We start from the raw sequence: 22,821 nt of genomic DNA on the forward strand, positions 1-22,821 counted from the left end.
TATTCAGAATGCAAATAATCCGGGATAACTGCTTTCAAACGGGTCCTTCACAACCTAAAACATCATATATTCAGTATTTGTAACTCTTAAATAGGTCTAACAAACACTTAGGTTAGCATTAGATGCTAGTGGGTGGAGAGGCGTGCCTCGAGAGCATCAACTTGCTTGAGATGTAGCAATAGCAAATAAGTGAACCCTGAATTTTTTATTTATTAATTTTTCTTCAGATTTTTATATGGGGAGCTATAGTTGTACCACTGCAAACACATCATATAACCCATGTGAATCCCTGTGGTGCCAACTAATCCTGACTGCTAGCCTAGCCACTGAGCTAGAGGCTAATAAACACAGCCAAGTTAGCGTTAGCATAGCTCTTACTTCAGCAAATAAGTGTGATTAAAGTCCATTCTGAATCAATTGAAGTGAAAAATCTCACTCCAGACCACTGCAGCACTGCTGTAGGGTGCGAGGAGTTATCTTCACGACAGATTTAGCGATGGTTCTTTGTTTACTTTTTCATTTTGTCCCTCTTCAACTCCTTGAGACCACCGGTGGTTCCAAAACGCACTTCGTCATATTCTTCATAACTTTCATATTTCATAAGCTACCTTCTAAAGGTGGGGGTCGTATGAGAGCTGTAACTGTCCTCTTTCCAGTCAAATAGATGGTGATGTCATTTTAAACCCTTATAATAAAAGAAGCTGAACTAATTTTTTTGTCTACTGAAAGTCGACCCATTTTTCCACAAATCTGGGCTATAAACTATAAACAGATGGCGTCTCTTCAGTGATCTGCTCTGTAAACATTACTTTATAAAAAAATACAAAGAGCGTCTAAGATTTTTGTCTTTCAGCAGTAAATTGTAAGCATATAGCAATACGTGTGATCATAAAACACGTGTTCTGTTCATCTGAGGGGAGCTTTTACAAAAAATAAATAATAAAATAAAATTTACATTTACTTCATGCAGTTTCTGAATAATCTGCCTTAAGATTTGGTCATGGAAATTCAGATGGACAAACCAAAATATACCCTGGAGGATAAGAGGTTAAAGACAGATCGCACATATTGAATAAGTGCAAAGATTTTTTTTGGCAAAGAAATTACAACTTTATTAAATCTTGGCATTTAGATCCTTTGAAATTCAGACCAGTCCACCTTAAGGCTCAGAAGAGACTATAAATATGCAAACCACATGGACGGTTATGGAATCACACATTTTCACTTCATGTTTTGCAGTGAGGCTTTAAACAGAGTGGTGTAAGCTTGGGCCTGTGTATATACATCTCTTTATTCACAATATAGTATTGATACAATTCCTGTATATACATTTCACCATTCTCTTCCAATTATTCAATGTTTTTTAAAAAAAGCATTATATTAAATACCACTTAAGTTAAATCCTGTTTCCTTCCCTCTTGGTAAAAAGTGTACCAGGAACACAAATTCGTGTTTATTATGCTTCTTCCTCTTCATTTCATAACCGGCGTCACGCCTCATCTCTAGCTTCCCTATTAACACCCTCAGACCAACATTGAAATGTGACGACACATGAGGGAAAGAGACGCGGTCACATGACCGCAACGGTTACACTTCAGAGGAAATGGCCCTCGGGTACAACAACAGGAAGTCACATACAATATGCAGGCAGAGAGACGGAGAGAGCGTTCAGATTGAGGATGGGCGATATGACAAAATGTTACTGTTACTGCGATAAATCACTTTCCTGATCACCTCAGAGGCCTCATAGAGTATTTCTAGACACTGGTTAATGTCATATTTCATCAAAGCAAAGATTTAGACCAATTACAAAGTAGCCAGCTGGGACCTGTAATGTCACACTGTCAAATTACAAGTGCATAATAACAAGATTAATTCTACTGTTCCTCATACTGACGACCAATGAGTTACTGTACCTATAGGGCCGCATTCAATGCCAATAGCAATAACCTGGCTCAGGCTTTCTAAGGCTTAAAGGGAAACTCCACCAATCTCTCAACATTTCTGAATAATTAAGTGGTTAAGATGTAAACAGAGTCGTTCAGAGTGGTTTGGTGTGAAACGCTCTGTTCTAGAGAAACTTACCGAGTCAGAACTGTTCACAGTGGTGGTGATAGGAACCAGACGTCCACCTCTAAAAGCTCCCTCACAGAAAGTTCCTACATGAAATGGTTATGAATTCACTGCCTGATGACTGAGACACTGTTTTACGATAGTTTTGGGAAGATTTTGGCCATAAACTCCATTCATGGTGGAGGGATACATAATATGCAGGGCGCTGTGAGGCAAAATAGTTCCCAAAGAAAAGTATTATTTCAGATTTTCCACTATTTTCCATCATCAACATTCCATAGTTTTAGCCATTAACCTTTTGCATGAGCTATATTTACATTATGTACGCCTGACAAAAATTCTGGCTTAAAATATATTTTTAAACTCCATTTATGGTGGAGGGATACACGCAGGGCGCTGTATGGAAAAATAGTCCTAGTAGATTTGACTATTTTACCATCATTAACATTCCATATAAACTCAGAAGACTCGTGTAGGTTCACTGGTGGTTCTGGATAGTAAATAAAATGTCTATATTTGTGTTGTAGTCATGGCGACCCCTGGTTCCTATCACCACCACTGTACAGACATCTGAACCATTTCACACCAAACCACTCTGAATCACTCTGTTTACACCTCACACAGTGAACAATGCTAAAGGTCTGGTTATAGTTTCAGCATTTTCTAAATCTCAGCTAGATTAAATATCCTGATATGTGTCGTATATCATGAAGACATCTTAAAGTATCGCAATATTAAAGTTTTTGCCGTATCGCCCAGTCCTAGTTCAGATGACGTCGTGTGGAGAGGGGGGCTGTTCCGGCGGCTGTTCGCTGCCTTGTGGTGGGGGTCTGGGAGGGGGTCCAGGCTGAAAACTGTCTGGTGGTGGGGGTCTAAGAGGGGGTCCAAGAGGGGGTCCAGGTGGAAAGCTGTCCGGCAGAGGGGGTCTAAGAGGGGGTCCGGGTAAAAATCCGTCTGGTGGAGGTCTCATCATTGGGTATGCCATTGGGTGAGGCAGTGGAACTCTGGGAAACATTCCAGGAGGAGGTGGTCCTCGCACTGCAGAAAATTTAAAAAATGTGATTTAATAATCTGATTAATAATATTGATTATATTAATTATGATTATAGAGAAAGGTGTGTTTTTATGGAGACTGTAGCATACGCCAATCAGTATATATAATTAAACTATCAGCTAATGGCACTTTATTAGCTAATAATAGGTAGAAGCACCTTATTATGCTCTGATCAGTTGCTAATGACCATCATTATGATCACGTAGGGCTGCTATTAACAATTATTTCTGTAATTAGTTCATTCATCAATTATATCCATCAAACCAATCAAACCATTATGCCTTCTGTCATAGCACCAGCATCATTAAAAGTTCAAGAAGCAATTTCTTCTTTTATGGTGCAGTGAAGAGAAGCCACATCACCCCCTACACTTCCTGTAGTGTATTACAGTCTGTCAGAGTGACTGTGTGGATCATATGAACATTATAGAGCGCTTTTTCAATGAAACAGTAGAAGCCATATCGCCCCCTACACTTCCTGTAGTGTATTACAGTCTGTCAGAATGACTGTGTGGATCATATGAACATTATAGAGGCTTTTTAAATGAGACAGTAGAAGCCATATCGCCCCCTACAGCTTCCTGTAGTGTATTACAGTCTGTCAGAGCGACTGTGTGGATCATATGAACATTATAGAGGCTTTTTAAATGAGACAGTAGAAGCCATATCGCCCCCTACACTTCCTGTAGTGTATTACAGTCTGTCAGAGCGACTGTGTGGATCATATGAACATTATAGAGGCTTTTTAAATGAGACAGTAGAAGCCATATCGCCCCCTACACTTCCTGTAGTGTATTACAGTCTGTCAGAGCGACTGTGTGGATCATATGAACATTATAGAGCATTTTAAATGAAACAGTAGAAGCCATATCGCCCCCTACGCTTCCTGTAGTGTATTACAGTCTGTCAGAATGACTGTGTGGATCATATGAACATTATAGAGGCTTTTTAAATGAAACAGTAGAGGCCATATCGCCCCCTACGCTTCCTGTAGTGTATTACAGTCTGTCAGAGTGACTGTGTGGATCATATGAACATTATAGAGGCTTTTTAAATGAGACAGTAGAAGCCATATCGCCCCCTACACTTCCTGTAGTGTATTACAGTCTGTCAGAATGACTGTGTGGATCATATGAACATTATAGAGCACTTTGATGTAAGTGCAAGCTTGCTGATGTTTATGGAAAAGATCAGTATTAACTTACTGCCCAGTGGGGGTCCGCCAGGTCCCCGAGGGGGGAAGTAGTCTAGGGGTCCGTATGGAATTCTGTGGGGGAAGTGGGGGTCTCTGGGGTCCATGGGAGGGGTCAGACGCATTGGGGGGCCGTGTGGAGGACCCATCCTCATATCAGCATCAGGAGGCGGTCTCGCTTCATCGGGCATTGAATGCAGACTCTGTAAACAGATACGCTTCATACTTATTCTCAGTGGTCGATTTTCAAAAACAAAATGCTAATGGGGCAGTGGGTTCAAACAACTGGGGGGAAGTGGGATACACCAAATACAACCAAATTGGTGTGTAAAGCTCATATCGCATAAGTCTTACGTATCACTTATGTCTAATAAGCATTCTATCTCAAGATTTCAAAGAAGAATTCAGACGCTGGGTTCTTGATGTGTCATAACCTGCTTTGCTCATCATTAAACCAACAATTTATCACTTTTTGAACCCAATTAAATTCAACCCATTAAAAAGGTCTAGCTGTCTTTTTCGTATCTAATCATTAAAAATGTCTGGCTGCATCTTTGGTACCCAGAACCTCCCTTGGTGCTTATCAGACACCTGTTTATACACTGGCCTCCTTGTAGCTCAAGGTTAAGAGGGTTCACTTTAAGGTCTCTGCTGCTTAGTTCTGGTATTTTCCAACACATAGACCAAGTCTCAGGGGCTTTGCTGTCTTATGTATACGTTCCAATGTCCTATATACACCGATCAGACATAACATTATGACCACCTCCTTGTTTCTGCGCTCATTGTCCATTTTATCAGCTCCACTTACTATATAGGTGCACTTTGTAGTTCTACAGTTACAGACTGTAGTCCATCTGTTTCTCTGATACTTTGTTAGCCCCCTTTTACCCTGTTCTTCAGTGGTCAGGACCCCCATGGACCCTCACAGAGCAGGTACTATTTGGGTGGTGGGTCATTCTCAGCACTGCAGTAACACTGACGTGGTGGTGGTGTGTTAGTGTGTGTTGTGCTGGTGCGAGTGGATCAAACACAGCAGTGCTGCTGGAGTTTTTAAACACCTCAGTGTCACTGCTGGACTGAGAATAGTCCACCAACCAAAAATATCCAGCCAACAGCGTCCTGTGGTCAGCGTCCTGTGACCACTGATGAAGGGCTAGAGGACAACCAACACAAACTGTGCAGCAGCAGATGAGCTATCGTCTCTGACTTTACATCTACAAGGTGGACTGACAAGGTAGGAGTGTCTAATAGAGTGGACAGAGAGTGGACACAGTGTTTAAAAACTCCAGCAGCACTGCTGTGTCTGATCCACTCAGACCAGCACAACACTCACTAACACACCTCCATGTCAGTGTTATTGCAGTGCTGAGAATAATCAGTGTATGTACCCTTTATTAATGATGTTCTCTTTAATCATCATGTTTGATTATTATGTTATTATTACTGTATTCTGTCACTAGTGTGTGTGGTGCTGGTACGAGTCTATCAGCCATGTTGGTGTTGTTTTTTTTTTATTTTATAAAAGTGGCCAGAGAATGCAGAAGTTAGGTAGACTTAAAAATGGACAACTCACTGTCTATCCATCCTTATCAAGCTTTGCCTGATCTGCCTTGTGAAACAGGCCTGAACTGCTTGGTAAAATGTATCAGTGAACAGCGAGGCACACTTACGTCTCGGCTCTCGTTCTCACCGGGTCCTGAGCTGTTTCCCAGAAACGTTAAGTCTGTGGGAGAAAAAAAAAGGAAAGAGCAGAAAAACAGGCTGTAAGAATCTCGGTCCAGTTCCAGCTCCTTCTCTGGTGTTTTCTTTTTAATTCAATTCTTAAGGGCTGGCAGAGAGAGGGCTCATTCATGCCATGGTAATGCTATTAGCCCAGCTCTGTCAAAACAAGGCAGGCAGGTTGAGGTCCTGTGGGGAGAACCAGCACTGAGCTGAAGGGTCACTATATCACGACTAGTTATTATACATCATACAGTTTTATTAGACAGACGTTTGCTTTGTATTCCAGAATATTTAACATGATGTCAAACAACATTTTAGTGAAATCAAAGAACATCAGCAAAGTCTTACTGGGTACTACAGATGTAAAAAATACACTGATTCAATGCATGGAGAGTCAACTACTATGATTTTTGCAATGTTAGAATTAATTATACATTCATTTCATTATAAAAACAAAACTGTCCAGCTATTTTTATATGCAAATATCCAAAAAACTACATAACTAAAATAAGTCATTTATTTTTCAGTTTCACTCTTAAAGATGGTTCTTCATTGGTTCTTTAGTAAAGAAAACGGTTCTATATGGAACCACAAACACTCAAACAACCCTCTGCATGATAAAAAGGTTCTTTGCATGGTGAAAGCGTTCTTCAGATTGATGGAGAATGTGCTGTAGATGATTCTATATAGCACCAAAAAGGGTTCTGCTATTGTTATGATGCTAAGCTTGTAACCATAGAAGAACCCTTTTTGTTGCTATATAGAACCCTTTTCAAAAAGGTTCAATATAGAACCATATACAGCACATCCATCAATCCGAAGAACTTTAATGATGCAAAGAACCTTTCAATCATTCAAAGGATTTTTGAGTGTTCATGGTTCTATATGGAACCATGAACTGGAATTTTCTTTACTAAAGAACCAACTTTAAGTGTGTACTCTGTAAATAGTTCCTTCAGTCACATTTGAGGCATATTTTTACTCATAATTTTTTTAATAAAATAAAGAAATTGCGCTAAAACAGTTGTAATGTGTCAGATTTCATATACGCTTCCCAAAGAATCAATCAAATCGAATCGCTGTGAGTGGACACAGTAAGCAGGACAGCTCACCAGGTTTATCTCCGAAGTAGGACTCAGGAGGGGGGGGCCGTGGGGGCATGGGGCCCATGGGAAAGGGTCCAGGTGGGGGCCTCCTGTAAGGCATGCCTGGGTCTGGAGGAGGGGGACCTTATACACACACATGAACATTCACGTTTTAATAATAATTCAAGTGTCAGCCACTGTCCTCCAACACGGGATGACCTCCAACAGCACACATGCCAAAAAAACACCTTCTGAGAGATGATATGACGACGATGCACTACGACTCACACCTACAGGCCGTGCTGGTGATCGGATGATGAGGATGATGAACATACAGTGATGCCACCTGCTACCTGCGCCCCCACTGAAGGTCAGACTGTGACAGTAATGCAGTGGCTACACACTGTACCGAAACTATAACATGGTAAACAATTCAATATTCAAACATTTGATGCTTTTGTTTTTTAAAATAGTGTAACGCTACCCTGATATTATATTCTGCCAATAAGCCAATCAGAACACGCATGTAAATCTGACTCGGATTAGCACACTGAACTTTCAGCTGAAGTTAAAGGGCCCATATCCCACATTTTTCTTGTATGACATTTGTGTGTATTTCTTAACAAAAACAGCCATAATACATTTCTACACAACTATTTTCCAAACTCTTTATATCATTTAGGATTAAACAGCCTGTTTTTGTTACTATATAGCACCAAAAAGGGTTCTGCTATTGTTATGATGCTAAGCTTGTAACCATAGAAGAACCCTTTTTGTTGCTATATAGAACTCTTTTCAAAAAGGCTCAATATAGAACCATATACAGCACAGTTTCCATCAATTCAAAGAACTTTAATGATGCAAAGAACCTTTCAATCATTCAAAGGATTTTTTGAGTGGGTCAGACTGTGACAGTGATCACTTAGGATTAAACAGCCTGTTTTTGTTACTGCTACATCATCAGTGACGCTGTGACATCACAAAAACGGGCTTATTTTGAAGCTAGGTTTCCATATGTGGACTGTATGGACTGGAGAGTTATTAGTATGTTATGAAACCTTTACATCAAACTCCTGGTTCAAAATGGTGAAGGAAATTCAGTTTTGGGCCCTTTAAATGAGGACATGTTTAAATTACTTAATTTACTTATTTGGTTTATTTAACATTTGAAGAGTTTCATATTAACAGAGATATTAATTATGCTATAACATTGTGTTCAATCTAATAAAGACTGGATGCTTACATCATGAAGAGTGTTTTTAATTTTTTTGCCACAGTATTATTTCCGTACCATCTGTAGCGATTCTACACCTGGTATCAGTACTGAAATCAAAATTCTGGTGTTGTGAAAAACCCCTGTGGCTAGTATTTCCAGTCCTAGGGACATGCATCAGCACATATTTTTGTTTTTCCTTATCTAATTAACTCACTAGAGCCCAAAACATCAGATGGTGGTGAAGATTATCAGTGTTTTTGATTGGGGCATTGCTGGGGTTTGTTAAAATTAAAAAAACATGTCCAAACCTCACCTTTAGCACCAGAATAACATACCAGTCAAACCTTATTAAAAGTACTAATGAAAATTAAGAAAAATAAGAGGTAATTCTGGGTATCTTCACCAGTTTTACAGTTTTTATATCATTTAAAGGGCCCAATACCACTGTTTTTTACCCTGAGGTTCACTTAGAACATTTGTGTGGTTTTATGTATCAAAAAGAGACATAATTCGTTTGCACATGATTATAAAACTCATATATAAATGAGCTCTGATCTGAATGGCTGACCTGTATTGTACCTCATTCGGAAAGCAGTCCAGGCTGAAATGCTCCTTATAACTTCAGTGTAAATGGGCGGAGCTAATCTGCTGTAGGCTGAATAGGTGGGTGCATGTAAATGTGTTGTTTTTTGCGATATCACTGAAACACTGAATCCAAAGTGAGCTGTTTTGACACTGTTATGTGTCCAAACATAGAACTGTATGGACTGCACATTAAACTCTTATTTAATTTTAAAAAGAAAGGAAAACAGGGTTTTATGTGATATGGGCCATTTAAGACTCCATTTCTGCTGCTTGTGTTGGGTTATTAGACTTCTTAACCCCTTAAAATCAGTATCGATATCAGCGTGTAAAACAGCTGACTGACCTCACTGCCTCTATCCCTCACGAGCTGAGCAGAGGCGTGTTAGAGCAGGTAAAATGTAAAAACGTGCGGTGATGAGTCCCTCCTGTGGATTTGGCCTGAATGAGCCACCAGTGGGACAAAGCAGCGTTCACAACCCAAAAGTGGGAAGAAAGGGCTCGAACAAACGAGCTACTGAGCGCTCACTCTTCAATGAGTCGGGCGTCTGAGTCAGCGTTTCTCACTGACCTTTACATGACCCCGTTCAACATACAGCATCCTACACAGACACTGACCGGGACAAATTACAGCAGAGGGCTCAAATGCTAATTACCTGGGGGCCATTAGCTAGGTGGTCTTCTCCATCGGAGGGTGTGTATGTGGGGGGGTAATTTAAGTGCATCTTGGTCAATGAATATTAGCAATTCTTCACCACAACCACAACAACTATTACTACTACCACCACTACACTACTACTACTTTTACTAATAATAAAAATAATTATGTAGTTATTATAATTTTAGTAGTTGTAGGAGTATAAATAATATTTAATAGTATATTATACTACTAATAATACATAATAGTAGGGCACATATCATGGAAAACCAAATTTCCCTTACTTTTCTTTTTAAATAAAGGATTCTGAAATAGTATTTTTTTGAATTAGGCACAAAACAGGGCAGCCAATCAGATGAGAGCTCATTTACAAATGGCACAGTACCAAAAACAGGCATAAAGAAGGTCACCGATTCTGACACTGATTTTAAGGGGCTGATTTTAAGGAGTGATGGATTTAAATTCCGCTATATGGTCAAAAATTAAAGTTTCACTTAAACAGTGCTAAATGGATTAAGTTCTCAAATTTCTTAAAGCTCAAACAGAAGAACTTCACAAAAGTTTAAATAATATATTAGAATACCGCTATGCTGAGGGTGGAGCTTACCAGATTTCTTAGTGGGTTCTGTTTATCTGTTTTATCACCTATGTTTATTATTCTTGCCGTGGTTATAGCATGTTCAGAATAAGCGCACCTTTCTGTTATTTTAGACATGTTTACATGTCTTGCTGTAGAAAAGTCAGGAATTAGTGACTTAGCATTTCCTTCAAAAATAAAACTATTCTCTTCACGTTAAATGTACCTGTACATTATTATACTAAACCTTATTTTAAATATTGGAGCTTTATTAGTGATATTATCAATAATACAATAAATCTGAGGTACACTAAAGTTGAGCCTGTAAAATACTGATTAACTTGTATGTGTAAAAATACTTGGCTAATAAACAATTCTAAGTGGAAGCTACATTTATGGATAATTTGCCACACAGCTTCAGCTATAAATACAAAAAAAAATTAAAAATAATTAATCAATCAATCAATTAATTAATTACCTTTTTAAAAAGTTGTGCAGTTTAGCAATATTTTGCTAGGTATATTTTGATTGGCTACCCACATTTTAGCTACACGCTCATTTGCTGTTGTTTTTATCAGTCCAGCAGGATACAAACTTTTGTTTACCAACGTAAATACTAGCTACGCACTAGTAGTGTGTCAACAATGAGCCTTCTGAAGCAGGATATAGTCACTGGATTGGAAATTGCTTGTGAACTGAACATCTTTAAAAGTTATTAAAGAGGTTTTTTCCTGGTGGCTGCTGAGCTACTGTTAACCACTTTGTTTCACCTGGGTGTGTTTTTGTTGCATGTTTTGACCATCCTGTGGTTCTACATGTCGCACTCAGTTTGCAAGTGAGTCAAAAGGCCCTTTCCTGTCAAGCAAGCTGCTTCTGCCATGTTGAGCCCAGAAACATACCAGAAGTCTGGATTTGTGAGTTTAATTTTGCTTTAGTAAAAATCAAAATTTTAGTTTTACAAGGTAAGACTTTATTTTCTGTGATTTTTAATGGCCCTGGTGTTTGTGTGTGGGTTCAGGGGGGGTTTGGAGAGGGGGCTGTAGCCGTGGGCAGGTCACTGTACCTGGGGGGGCCCCGGGACCCCTGCGCTCTCTCTCCCAGTTGGGAGACGCTGAGCCACTGTCTGAGAGAGGCCCGCTCCTCTCACACTCTAAACCACCAGCAGGGGGCTCCAAAACACCACGGGACACTGCGCATGTGAGAGAGAGGGGGAGAGAGAGAGAGAAAGACAATACAGAGAGAAAGGGGGGAGTAGAGAGACAGAGAGAGAGAGAGAGAGAGAGAGAGAGAGAGAGAGAGAGAGAGAGAGAGAGAGAGAGAGGGAACAGAGAGAACACAGAGAGAACAGAGAGAGAGAGAGAATAGAGAGAGAAATAGAGTACAGAGAGAACACAGAGACAACACAGAGAGACAGAGAGAGAGAGAACAGAGAAAGAGAAAGAAAGAGTACAGAGAGAGAGAAAGGAGAAAAACAGAGAGAGAGAGAAGAGAGACAGAGGGAAGCGCATGCAGTAATGGTGGAGTAAAGTGGAGGATGGTATAAAGTGTTTGAGGAGGGATAAAAAGAGAGACAAGCAGCTAAATGTCAATGAGTTAATGAAACATGAACATGATCTACGTGTACAAACAGCACAATAACACCGCAGGAACTAAACAGCTGTAATGTCTTCACACCCTGTAGGCGTCTAGACATCTACATCTATTTTGCACTACAAAGCTAACATGCTAAAATAAACAATATGACTGTGATGTGCACTGCAGGTAATGAGTTCACGTAACTTTAGCATGCAGGGGTGGGCAATACAGCCTTAAAGCGACATGTTCTATGATTCTGTCGACAGTGATATTTGGCACTTTATAAATGACTCCTAAGCTGTGTCCCAATTCAGGAGCTGCATCCTTCTGAGGCTGCATTTGAAGGCTGACTGCGTCACTAGGCCGTCCCATTTCGAATTCTCCTTCATATGCAGCCGAGAAATGCGCAATTCTTTTCCACTGCAACGAAAGATCCAATGGATGGATCCTTCGCCATATCCCGCCACATATCCCGAGATTCACCGTGTGCCAATGTGGTCTGAAGCAAAACTTACGCCAACGTTTCGTTTTGTTTTAGGGAGCAAAGAGAGAAGCATCTCCAGCTCTAATAAATGAAAAAATAAATAACTAAAATCAAAGTTTGTGGCTCCGTCTTTAAAGAACTTATAAAGAACTTGACTGGAGCGGCGTTTCGTGATGCAGCGGTGAGGGCGGGAACAGCGGCGCTGTGACGCAAACAGGAAATCTGCCGTAGAGCAGACCGTATCATTTCGGTTCAGCCTTCATGGGCTACGCTGCCTTCGAACGACATGCCTTCTTAGACCACATCCTTCGAAAGAAGCAGCCCCAGAACGGCCCATTTTATCAAAAACACATACAATTTGAGCTGTTAACTTTTTCCATGAGCTTTAACATTTACACTATTATGCCTGACAAAAATTTTGGCCTAAAATATGTTTTTATACTCCACTGATTGTGGATACATGCAGGGAATTGTATAGAATAACAGTCCCAAAAAACGTTTTTTTCAGATTTACTACTATTTTCCATCATCAACATTCCATATAAACTCAGAAGACTCGTGTAGGTTCACTGGTGGTTCTGGATAGTAAATAAAATGTCTATATTTGTGTTGTAGTCATGGTGACGCCTGGTTCCTATCACCACCACTGTAAAGACATCTGAACCATTTCACACCACACCACTCTGAATCACTCTGTTTACATCTCAATCACTCAATTATGCAGAAATTCTGAAAAATTGGTGGAATTTCTCTTTAAATAGTTGACTAAACCCCAGTTGAGATTGTCATACTCATTTAGGCTCTATTGTAATATTCTGATAACTAATTAACAGTGTGTTAATAATGATACTGTAAATTGCCCAGCCCTACACACAGGCAATGCTTTCTGTATCACTTTATATATTACCTCTGCCGCCTGGCACTATGGGAAACTGTGGGGAGAGTCGCGGGGGTCCTTCCATCAGCGTTGGGGGGGACAGGAAGGCCCGCGTTTCTGAGGATGGCCGTCCAAGCGGAGAGGGTCCATACGGAGATCTCTCACCTGGAGCATTAACAAAAAACATAACACACCACTGTAAACGCAGGCAGGATAACAGAACTGGAGAGGTACATAAAGCAGAGCTACAAACCCCTGATCTTCAAACTACAGAGGTTTCCTGTTTCAACACATTCACTTCAACTCAGGACGGACTTGATATTGATCTGATTTATTAGATCAGAAAAGCACCATAACATGCAGGGCAGGCGTACTACAGCATTAGAACTGGAAATTACTGTAAAGAAAAAACACAGAAAACTACAAACAAAACTTATAAAACATATCTGACCTCTAAACACTGGTCTGCCTTGAGCGTCTCGTGCATAGGGCTCTTTCTCCATGAGCTCCAGTTTAAACTGGTAGTCAGTCAGTCTGAACACAAACACGGACAAAAACAGGAATAATCAGAAGCAGAATCGGAACTGTGTTATTCATCAGCTACAAAATGTACAAGGACATAAATCACAGTTTAAATACTTCATGTATACACACACAAACACACACTCACAGTCTTAAAAAATATGCTTCTTTAAGGGTTCTTCAGTGAAGAAAATGGTTCTATATAGAACCATAAATACTCAAAAACCCTTTGCAAGATTAAATTGTTCTCTGTATGGTGAACTTATTCTTTAGATTGATGGAGAATGTGTTGTACATGGTTTTATAGAAGTGTTTTGAAAAAGGGTTCTACATAGCACCAAAAAGGGTTCTTCTACTGTTACATTGTCAAGCTTGTAACAATAGAAGAACGCTTTTTGGTGCTACATAGAACCATTTTCAAAAAGGTTCTATATAGAGCCAATTACAGCACAATCCCTATCAATCTACAGCTCCATTCTTTCACCATGCAAAGAACCCTTTAATCATACAAAGGGTTTTTGAGTATTTAAATACTGCATGTATTTATTTTCTTTACTAAAGAACCCTTGGAGAACCATCTTTTTAGCACATATAAAAAAAAAGAAATATCTCCAAAACGGTAACTATACAGGAGAGAGCCAAAACCACTCTTAAGTTCTAAAGTTATAAAATATAACCGTAATATAATAACATAACATAATGTTCTATTTTTTACTTATTATATATGCATAATCGCTGCTGTCAGAACAAAACTTTGTATCTCCACTTTTGTCGTTTTTCAGCTTTTGACAGAATTTGAAAGCTCCCGTTGTCCTTTACATTGTGTGTACATTTCACTATGAATGGACTAAGAGAAATGACCCAAAATATACTTGGAAAAAAGTCTGGTTCCATTGACTTACATTAAAAGTAGAGTATGTTTTATCCTTTTCCTGTAAAGTTCACATTTTAGAGGTTTTCTTCTGACAACAGCAATTATATATATATATAAACAAATATATATATATAAACACACACACACACACACACACACATATATATATATAAACACGTGTGTATATATATATATATGTGTGTGTGTGTAAACAAAGAAATATGTTAACACACTTAAAAAGTTATGGCACATTTAATATTTTATAATATGTTATAACATCTACTCACTTTGTAAGTTTTAAAGCTGTGTACCATTACAAAGTTCATATGTACAATATACACTGTTAGATGAGGTGTTGTTGATTAATCATCATGTTTTTAATCTCTCGTAGGGGATCAGCTCTCTGCACTCACCGCTGTCGGAGCAGAGAGTTTTCTCTCTTCACATCGGCGAGGTCTCTGTCTGCAGCCCGAGCAGCCAGCTACAAAAACACCAGCACAGAATGAGAACAACATCCTACGGTGAACATCTCTAACACGCTGTGGACGGAGACGACAGAACCACTCACCCAGTTATCATGAGCCTTCTTCTCATGTGAAGCAATCTGGGAAAAAAAGGGAAAAAGAGAAACTCTGGTAAACAATGCTAAAGAGCTGCATACTTGAACCAAAGCACCAAAAAGATCGTTCTTTAAGGGTTCTTTAGTGAAGAAAATGGTTCCATGCTTTGCATGATTAAAGGGTTCTTTGCACTGTTAAATGGTTCTTCAGATTGATGGAGAATGTGTTGTATGTGGTTCTATTTGGATCCTTTTTGATGAGGGTTTTATGTAGCACCCAAAAGTGTTCTTCTATTGATATGATGTCAAACTTGTAACGATAGAAGAACGCTTTTTGGTGCTATGTAGAACTCTTTTCAAAAAGGTTCTCCATCAATCTAAAGAACGCTTTTACAATGTAAAGAACCACTTAATTATGCAAAGGGTTCTGTGAGTGTTCACGGATCTATGTGGAACCATTTTCTTTACTAAGGAACCCTTAAAGAACCATCTTTTTTTCGTTACATTGTAAAAGGTTTCTTGTGAAATCTAATGACTGGGGAAACTGATTGCAGTCAGCTTAAATAACTGATAACATAAAATGCTGCTTGTGCACAATTTACATACTTTTCCATTTTATTTATTCCAGTATGTTAAACTTAGTAAATAAATAAAAGCTGTGTACTAAAATGTGTAGAAAAATGTCATACTTAAGTGTTTTCCATGTAGAGTGATATGACTGTATTAATAAACAGCTCTTGCACCTCCAAAATCCAAGTGGGAAGATTATTGATCAGAGGTTCTTATTTATACTGAAGTCACTGATATTGACCGCAAGTTATAATCAACGACCTCTGCTCCCGAAAACCCGATTCTGACCAATTTTACCTCAATCAACATCAGAAAATACTAGCTTAATGATGTGTACTACGTGACAAAGCATTAAGTACTTAAACGTTAGCTAACAAGATCTAGGTTCAGTTAGATTTTGCAGGAAACAACCTCGCAACACCCACAAACCATAGTCTTTCTGAGTTAGAACAGGCAAAATGCACCAGCAAAACAGCAGCGTCACATTCAAAAAAGGGAACTATTTAGCAAGGAATAGGAAGAAAAATCAAACAACTGAATAAATAAAAAAAATAATAATAATAAAAAATTAAATATAAAAAAAATTAACTGTTATTATGCCGTTTATACAGTTACTGTACGCTGGTTGTTGATGTTCACAGCCTCTCTATATTTTATGATGTATATTTATGATCCATGCAGCTGAATCACTGATCACACCCATCATATATTCAGAAGCATGTTCTGCTAATTTACATGTAATTAAAGCCCACCTGGTTTTTGTAGGCCTGGTTGGTCCTCTCCAGCTCCTCCTCCAGTTCTTTAGCTCTTTGTCTGAGTAACAGCAGGAAAATTAGTTATCACTTTAAGAACTCTCTATAAGTCTTAAATATTTGCCCCTATTCGCGTCTGTACATCTCTAAACGCCCAAACAATTGAAATGATCATTTTTTTACATGCCGCTAACCCATTCTTGAAATGAAGGAGGACCTGCTTCCTTCCACCTCCTAAGGATGGTTTGCCTACCAATCATTAAACTAGTTTGAATCCAAATCTTTAAATACATTTAGCACCAAGAGCTCTCCTAAAGCCAGGTGCACACTGTGTGATTTTAGCCCGTATTTTTGGTGAGAACTGACTGAATTTCATGATCAGGCCGAATTTCAGCTTCATCGGCCATCGTTTGCCATGTAGTGTGAGAGGGGAAACAATGCCCGATTAACTGCCCAAACGAGCTCCGACTGAGCAGTCGGACGATCGGACGGATTTCTGACGTGTCAGAAATTTTGGTCGCTTTTCTCTCAGTCTGAGCCGCCTCACAAACCGATTCCTCAAAGTCACACCCAAAACCACACACAATCCCCACCACCGTTCCTGCACAGAGGCGAAAAGGTCCACACCTGCGGCACCAGCGTCCATATATGACGACTTTGCTCCGTTTGGCTTGAGTTGAATTGCAAGGTATAAATGAATACAGTGTTTTTTTTGTCTTTGTAGAGCTGTCTGTCTGTAGAGCCGCCTGCTCTTCAGCTTCGGCACACAGTGTGGCACAAGTTAGCAAAGCTGTTGTAGCAGTTTGTCAACGGCTGAATCTGGATTTGACACCAAAATAGTGCCCTGTTAGTCCAGTATGGAACTGTGTACACATGGCTGAATCTCAGAGGGCTATTTATTAGACATGTGATGCACTGTATGGGTGCAGGAGCCACTATTTTAATATGTGGTGCACTACGTAGGGAGCAGGGAGCCGTCTGAGATACAGCCAGTGTTTTGATCAGGACATCGGAAGCGCAGCGTGTTTTGAATGAAACAGCTGTATTGTAGACAGAGCGTCTGTAGGGGCTGCGTTTCACAAACAGTGTGAGCACCTATGTCACGTCATGTCAGTCGGACCGAGTGTTTTCGTACAGTGTGAGTATATAAATCACAGGCTTTGGCCGAACACGATGGGCGATTCAAACGCGCAGTGTGAGTCACCAAAGAACAAGATTTCTAAAATCAGTGTATACCTGGCTTAAGAAAAAAAGTCTTGGGCCAAAAGGAATTTGACTACCTAATACTACACAAATATAGTCATAAAGTGGCATCTCAAATTCCCAGAATGTGCGTTTTGTATCCCATGCTGGACACGTCTATAAAAAACTGTTTTATCAAGTCTTTCAGGGTGAGCTTGTACGTGCAGTTCTAACCTGTAATTGTTTAGCTCCTCGGCAGCCAGGCTGATCTTTTTGCCAGCCTTGGTGAGCTTCTCCTCTTTCTGTGAGCGTTCCCGCTCCTCCACTGTTAACATCCTAAACACAGAAGCACACGAACATTTCAGCCCATTGATAATATCCCACCAGTCCTGCACCTTCAGTGGATCCATTTCAGATTACATCCTGGAGATAAAGTTAGCTGCAGTAGCTGGTAGTGCATCTGATCAGTTTTGGAGAATTAAACTGATAGTTTGGGATAGAGGTGGGTGATACGGCAAAAATATAACACTGTGATACTTTAAGAAATCTTCACCCCAGACAGCAGCATATATCGGTCCACTGGCTTGATAAGGTCGGCACCCCACTGACTGTTTGCCACTGCTGGTCCACCCTCAGACCACCCAGATTACTGTCCTGCAAACAAGCTTTAACTAGTTTTTATTCTCCTCCAAAAGATTTTAAATGAGACTTTTATTTTAGAAAATAAACTAAGGCAAATATTACAAACAACTGAGAGAAAAAAACTAAATTACTAGGCCTGATTTAAAATGATTTTATAGTAAATGTTGTAGCTGACACTGTGCTAGATTAAAATTACAAAGTATAACTAAAGAAGAGAAGGAAAGAAAAATCAGTAAATTGAACTGTGAGTGAAAAATGAGTGATGATAAGTGGAATTTTGTCTAATTCTCTGCTTAACCACCAATGGGTCGTCCAGAAAATGCTGAGCAAAACACCAGTGGACCGCCAGCTTCGTCATCAGCGGGCCAACGCTGGCCCACTATCCTCTTGCTATCAGGGACGATACACAGTATATTACAATATTTATTTTTTCAGACATCCGATTAGTTGGAACTGAGAAAAATACTATCAAAAAATAAAAATAATATCAAGAACAGTGGACACAATGATTTTTATTCAATATTTGGCTCTAAATCCAATTAAATGGGACTAATTTTGATCTGTCTATAATGAAACACGCAGTTGTTGAGTGCTCTACACGTACTGATGATAAACACCACATGTTCAGAAAAGCATAATGGATTTTATTGTGACATAATTTATCATGATAACGATATATATTGTCATATTGCCCAGCCCAAATTTAGGAAATAATCTTATCCTACAAGACCCCTGCCCCCAAACACACACACACACACTGCCTTAATGTAGTCAATCAGCCAAGACATGATTGGTGTCTGAAGTTTGCTTCTTTAGTTTTAGTGAATAATGGAAGCTGACATCCCACAAAGCTAACTTCAGACATTAATTATGTCTCTGAGAGAGAAAACTTGATATTTTATAGAGAATGTATAGTATTTAGTATTCTTTATTGTTCTGGGGTCGTATTACAGAAACTTCTTAACTCTGAAATCTGATCCGTTTAGTCTCCATGACGACTTCAGTACGGACTGAATTTTGGACAGTAGCTGTTCCAGAATAACAGTTCCTAACTTCATAATCTCATCATGAACTCCAGATAAGAAAACAGCATCACACAAACATCCTAACTAGACTAAACCTCCTAAATCCTGTCCTAACTTTAGGATGAACCCCAACAGGGTCCTCACTTCTGTTTAAGGTCCGTTTCTATGGTTTTTAGGCAGCTGAGTCAGCAGCATAGTTCACTACCAGCATAATGAGCTCCATTTATCTCTACTGTAAAACGCTGCTTTCACTGTGAGATGATTTTCTTTTCTAACTCTGCGTTTTAAAGATCTCAGACGCTGCAGACTCGATCTCCACCGCCCCTCTGATCACCTTCGTGTGTTAATGTTGATGATGAAATATTACAGTGATGGTGGTGAATAATGAGGAGACGGAGCTGAACGTGTGTCTGTTTATTAGGAGGAGTAACGTTAGCGCGCTCGGCTAAAGCGTTTGGAGACTGAAACTGGGGAGCGGTGACACTCTGATAAACAGCAGGGGGCGCTCTCACTGTATTCACTACTTACAGTTTATCACACTTTAGTTCCTTTCGACCTTTTTTACATCAGTAACAGCAGCTGTCTGGATAACTAACTTGATTATTTTGATTGCGTGTTTATGTTTCAGCTGTGTGTGCGCGCGTGTGTGTGTGTGTGGTCGATTGGAAGGCAACAGACATTGCAATTGATTGTCCACTCCGATCGAGTAGGTTTAGATTTCCTAACTGGAAATAAGATGCTTTAAGATAAGATAAAATTCCTAAATTAAGATTAGATTTACTTCTGTACTACAAATTTGTGAAACCCTTACCTTGACCTGTCAGATCCTAAGTTAAGTCAAAAAGAGAGGAGGTTTCTGTAACACGACTCCTGGACATTATCTTACCATACATCACTAACATGTGGCCTTGTCCAAACAGATAAAGTTACTGAAAAGTGGTTTTGTACTGAAGTGCATTCAGTAAAAGACCCCCTCTATCCCAGAACAGATCTGAGCATTACGCTGTGGAGGAATAATGAACGTTGTTGCTGTAACCTGTGCAGTTTGAGTTCGTTCTCCTGGTACATCTCCGTCATGATCTGCAGTTTCTGCTGCAGTTTCTGGATCTCACTGGAGTACATGGAGCTCTCTGACTCCAGAGACTCTTTCTCCTTCTGCATCTGCTCAATACCATCTAAAAAACAAATACAGAACAAATCTGAGCGCAAAATACTCCACATCACTAGGGCTGCATACTCAAGTTCACAAATCATTCAACCACTATCTTGGTGTAACTCTAGACTCTGATTTAACTTTTAAAGCACATATTACCAATATTACCAAAACTGCTTTTCATCATTTAAGGGATATAGCACGAGTTCGACCTCATCTCAGTCTGGAAGATGCTCAGAAATTGATCCTTTTGCTTTTGCATTTTCTCGACTTGACTACTGTAATGCTCTGTTGTGCAATCAGGATCAAATTAGACCAGTTTCACTCCACTGGCTGCCCGTCTCTTTTAGAATCGACTATAAAATTTTACTACTAGTTTTCAAATCTCTTAGGAGTTTAGCACAGGGTTTCTCAACCTGTGGGCCGCAGACCACCAGTGGGCCGTGAAGCACCTTCTAGTGGTCCGTGGGCCTGTTCTCAGGGAGACAGTTGTTCGTAGTGGGCTGGTAAAGATGTATAAATAAAATATTACAGTCGCAGGCTGAATTAAACGTCATCAGGTTCGGCAAAACCTGTGGATCTCGATCCGCTTCCAACCGAACCCTGTTGAGTTCACTGCTGGTGGGACGCATTTCAGTATAATCTGCCTGTTTGAACCTCTGTCACTGCTCTCATATCATTTCTGCAGCTCGATCTGCTGTTAAAAACGACAGACGAGCCTTACAATAATAGCGAAGATCTGTGTTTGATTTCTGGAAGAGCATCTGCGACCCGAGTTAAACTCAAATTGATAAACTACTGAGAAAGAAGCAGAGATCAAGTAAGGATTATTATTATTATTACTGTTGATTGTGATGACGCTAATCAAAAAGCCCACTGAGCGGAGTGAGGTTTATTTCAAACGAGGCGCTAAAACCCTCAAAACTAAGACTCCAGACCAAACAGTGACTCCTGTGGGAGCCACAAGGGTGTTTGCAGTGAAAATGTGATGGACTGCAGCTCCAAATCACAGTCCACATCTACATCTACCTTTTTTTTCTTTTTCTCCTTTTCTGACATCTCTGTAAATGTTTAACATAACTACAAATTTTGGTTTCTGTGATTGAAGTAAAATCGACGATCTGATCTTTCCATGCGCCAAATCACAGGTTTTCAGTGCGAGCAATTAACTATAGAAAAAAAGTTGATTTTAGTTTTTTGACGGCCGCTATGCTTAACAGATACAAACAGGTGGGCCTTGGGGTGGAAAAGGCTGAGAACCCCTGGTTTAGCACCTTCATACATTTCTGAGTGCTGACAGATAAATGTTCCAAATCCAGCTTTAAGATCATTTAATGCAAACCTGCTCCATATTCCACGTATGAGGCAAACAAACATTCGTCTCCTTCTGTAAAAGTTTTTAAAAAACAGTTAAAAACATTTCTTTACTTGAGCGTTTAACTAGTTTTTTATTGTTTCTTTTATTTTTACTGGAATATTACTATGACCTTTATTTTCTGGTTAGTTGCATTTTTGTTGTACTTTTTCTTTTTTTATACTTTTATATTGTGCTTTTTCATTGTAATTATTAATATATCCCTTTTCTGCTATTTATTAATTGTTTTTTCTTTTTTTTCATTTCTGATTAACTTTTTTCTCTTCTTCCTATGTTGTTTTTACTTTGTATTGTGAGGCACTTTGAGCTGCATTTTTAAATGTATGAAAGGTGCGTATAAATATTAATTCTTATTATTATTATTTTTCATAGAAGAATCACCACAAATGGAGATACATGGTTTTAATTTTTTTTTGGACAGCGACAACATAAAGTAGTCCAACCAATTAAAAAAAAACTTGGGTGTGTGATGTGTCATCATAAATTGTAGCCGACCATGCTTAAAAAGTTCATAAAAATGCTGTCAATTTGTTCTCAATAGAAAAAAAAATGTAATACTGCAGTAGCAATAGTACGGAGCCCATAAGGGACCATGGTTTTATAAATAACTAAATAAAAAAGGTTCATGATATTCCGTTCCCTCGCAAATGTTCTGCATTACGATGCAAACGGTTTGCATTCGCTTGCAAAAGCTGTGCTTTGCTTAAGCTCAGAGGTGGAGCAGCTCATTGAATTTTACATTGATCCTGGATTGAAATATAAAGACACAGTGTCGCTTCTCAAAATCAAACATGATTCTGCTATTAGTGAGCGTAAACTGAAACTGTGGTGGAGAGTCCTCGTACAGTAAACTCAGCACAGACTGGTGATGCTGGGAAAACTGCTTTTATTGTTAGCTATGCTAAAAACAAAGCTCTAACGTAGGCAACGTCATTGGGCACCTCTGGTCCTACATTTGCGTGCTGTCTGACAAGCATATATTTTGCATTTTACATTGAACGCAATGTCATTTTTTTTTTTACCACGGCTCCGTACAATAGTGTCTCTCTTCTCAACATATTTATTTATTTTTT

General features: G+C 39.3%; 1 protein-coding gene across 5 annotated transcripts in view; it reads right to left on the minus strand.

Annotated features, from left to right (window-relative positions):
- Nucleotides 1-1,270: 1,270 nt before the first annotated feature.
- The window catches only part of ctage5 (CTAGE family, member 5), a 47,049-nt gene continuing 25,498 nt past the window's right edge, over nucleotides 1,271-22,821 (minus strand). For all 5 annotated transcript variants that reach the window (XM_036594137.1, XM_036594136.1, XM_036594135.1 and 2 more), the window contains 12 exons: nucleotides 20,257-20,395; nucleotides 17,788-17,889; nucleotides 16,372-16,432; nucleotides 15,059-15,094; nucleotides 14,904-14,971; nucleotides 13,546-13,628; nucleotides 13,125-13,259; nucleotides 11,222-11,347; nucleotides 7,153-7,269; nucleotides 5,989-6,041; nucleotides 4,332-4,521; nucleotides 1,271-3,111 (listed from right to left, as the gene is read on the minus strand). In XM_036594137.1, coding sequence (XP_036450030.1) covers nucleotides 2,840-3,111; nucleotides 4,332-4,521; nucleotides 5,989-6,041; nucleotides 7,153-7,269; nucleotides 11,222-11,347; nucleotides 13,125-13,259; nucleotides 13,546-13,628; nucleotides 14,904-14,971; nucleotides 15,059-15,094; nucleotides 16,372-16,432; nucleotides 17,788-17,889; nucleotides 20,257-20,395 — 1,382 coding nt within the window. In that variant the 3' untranslated portion in view covers nucleotides 1,271-2,839. The remainder of the gene's footprint in view (nucleotides 3,112-4,331; nucleotides 4,522-5,988; nucleotides 6,042-7,152; nucleotides 7,270-11,221; nucleotides 11,348-13,124; nucleotides 13,260-13,545; nucleotides 13,629-14,903; nucleotides 14,972-15,058; nucleotides 15,095-16,371; nucleotides 16,433-17,787; nucleotides 17,890-20,256; nucleotides 20,396-22,821) is intronic.

The sequence above is a fragment of the Colossoma macropomum genome, unplaced genomic scaffold (assembly GCF_904425465.1).
Source record: "Colossoma macropomum unplaced genomic scaffold, Colossoma_macropomum, whole genome shotgun sequence".
Classification (NCBI taxonomy): Eukaryota; Metazoa; Chordata; class Actinopteri; order Characiformes; family Serrasalmidae; genus Colossoma; species Colossoma macropomum.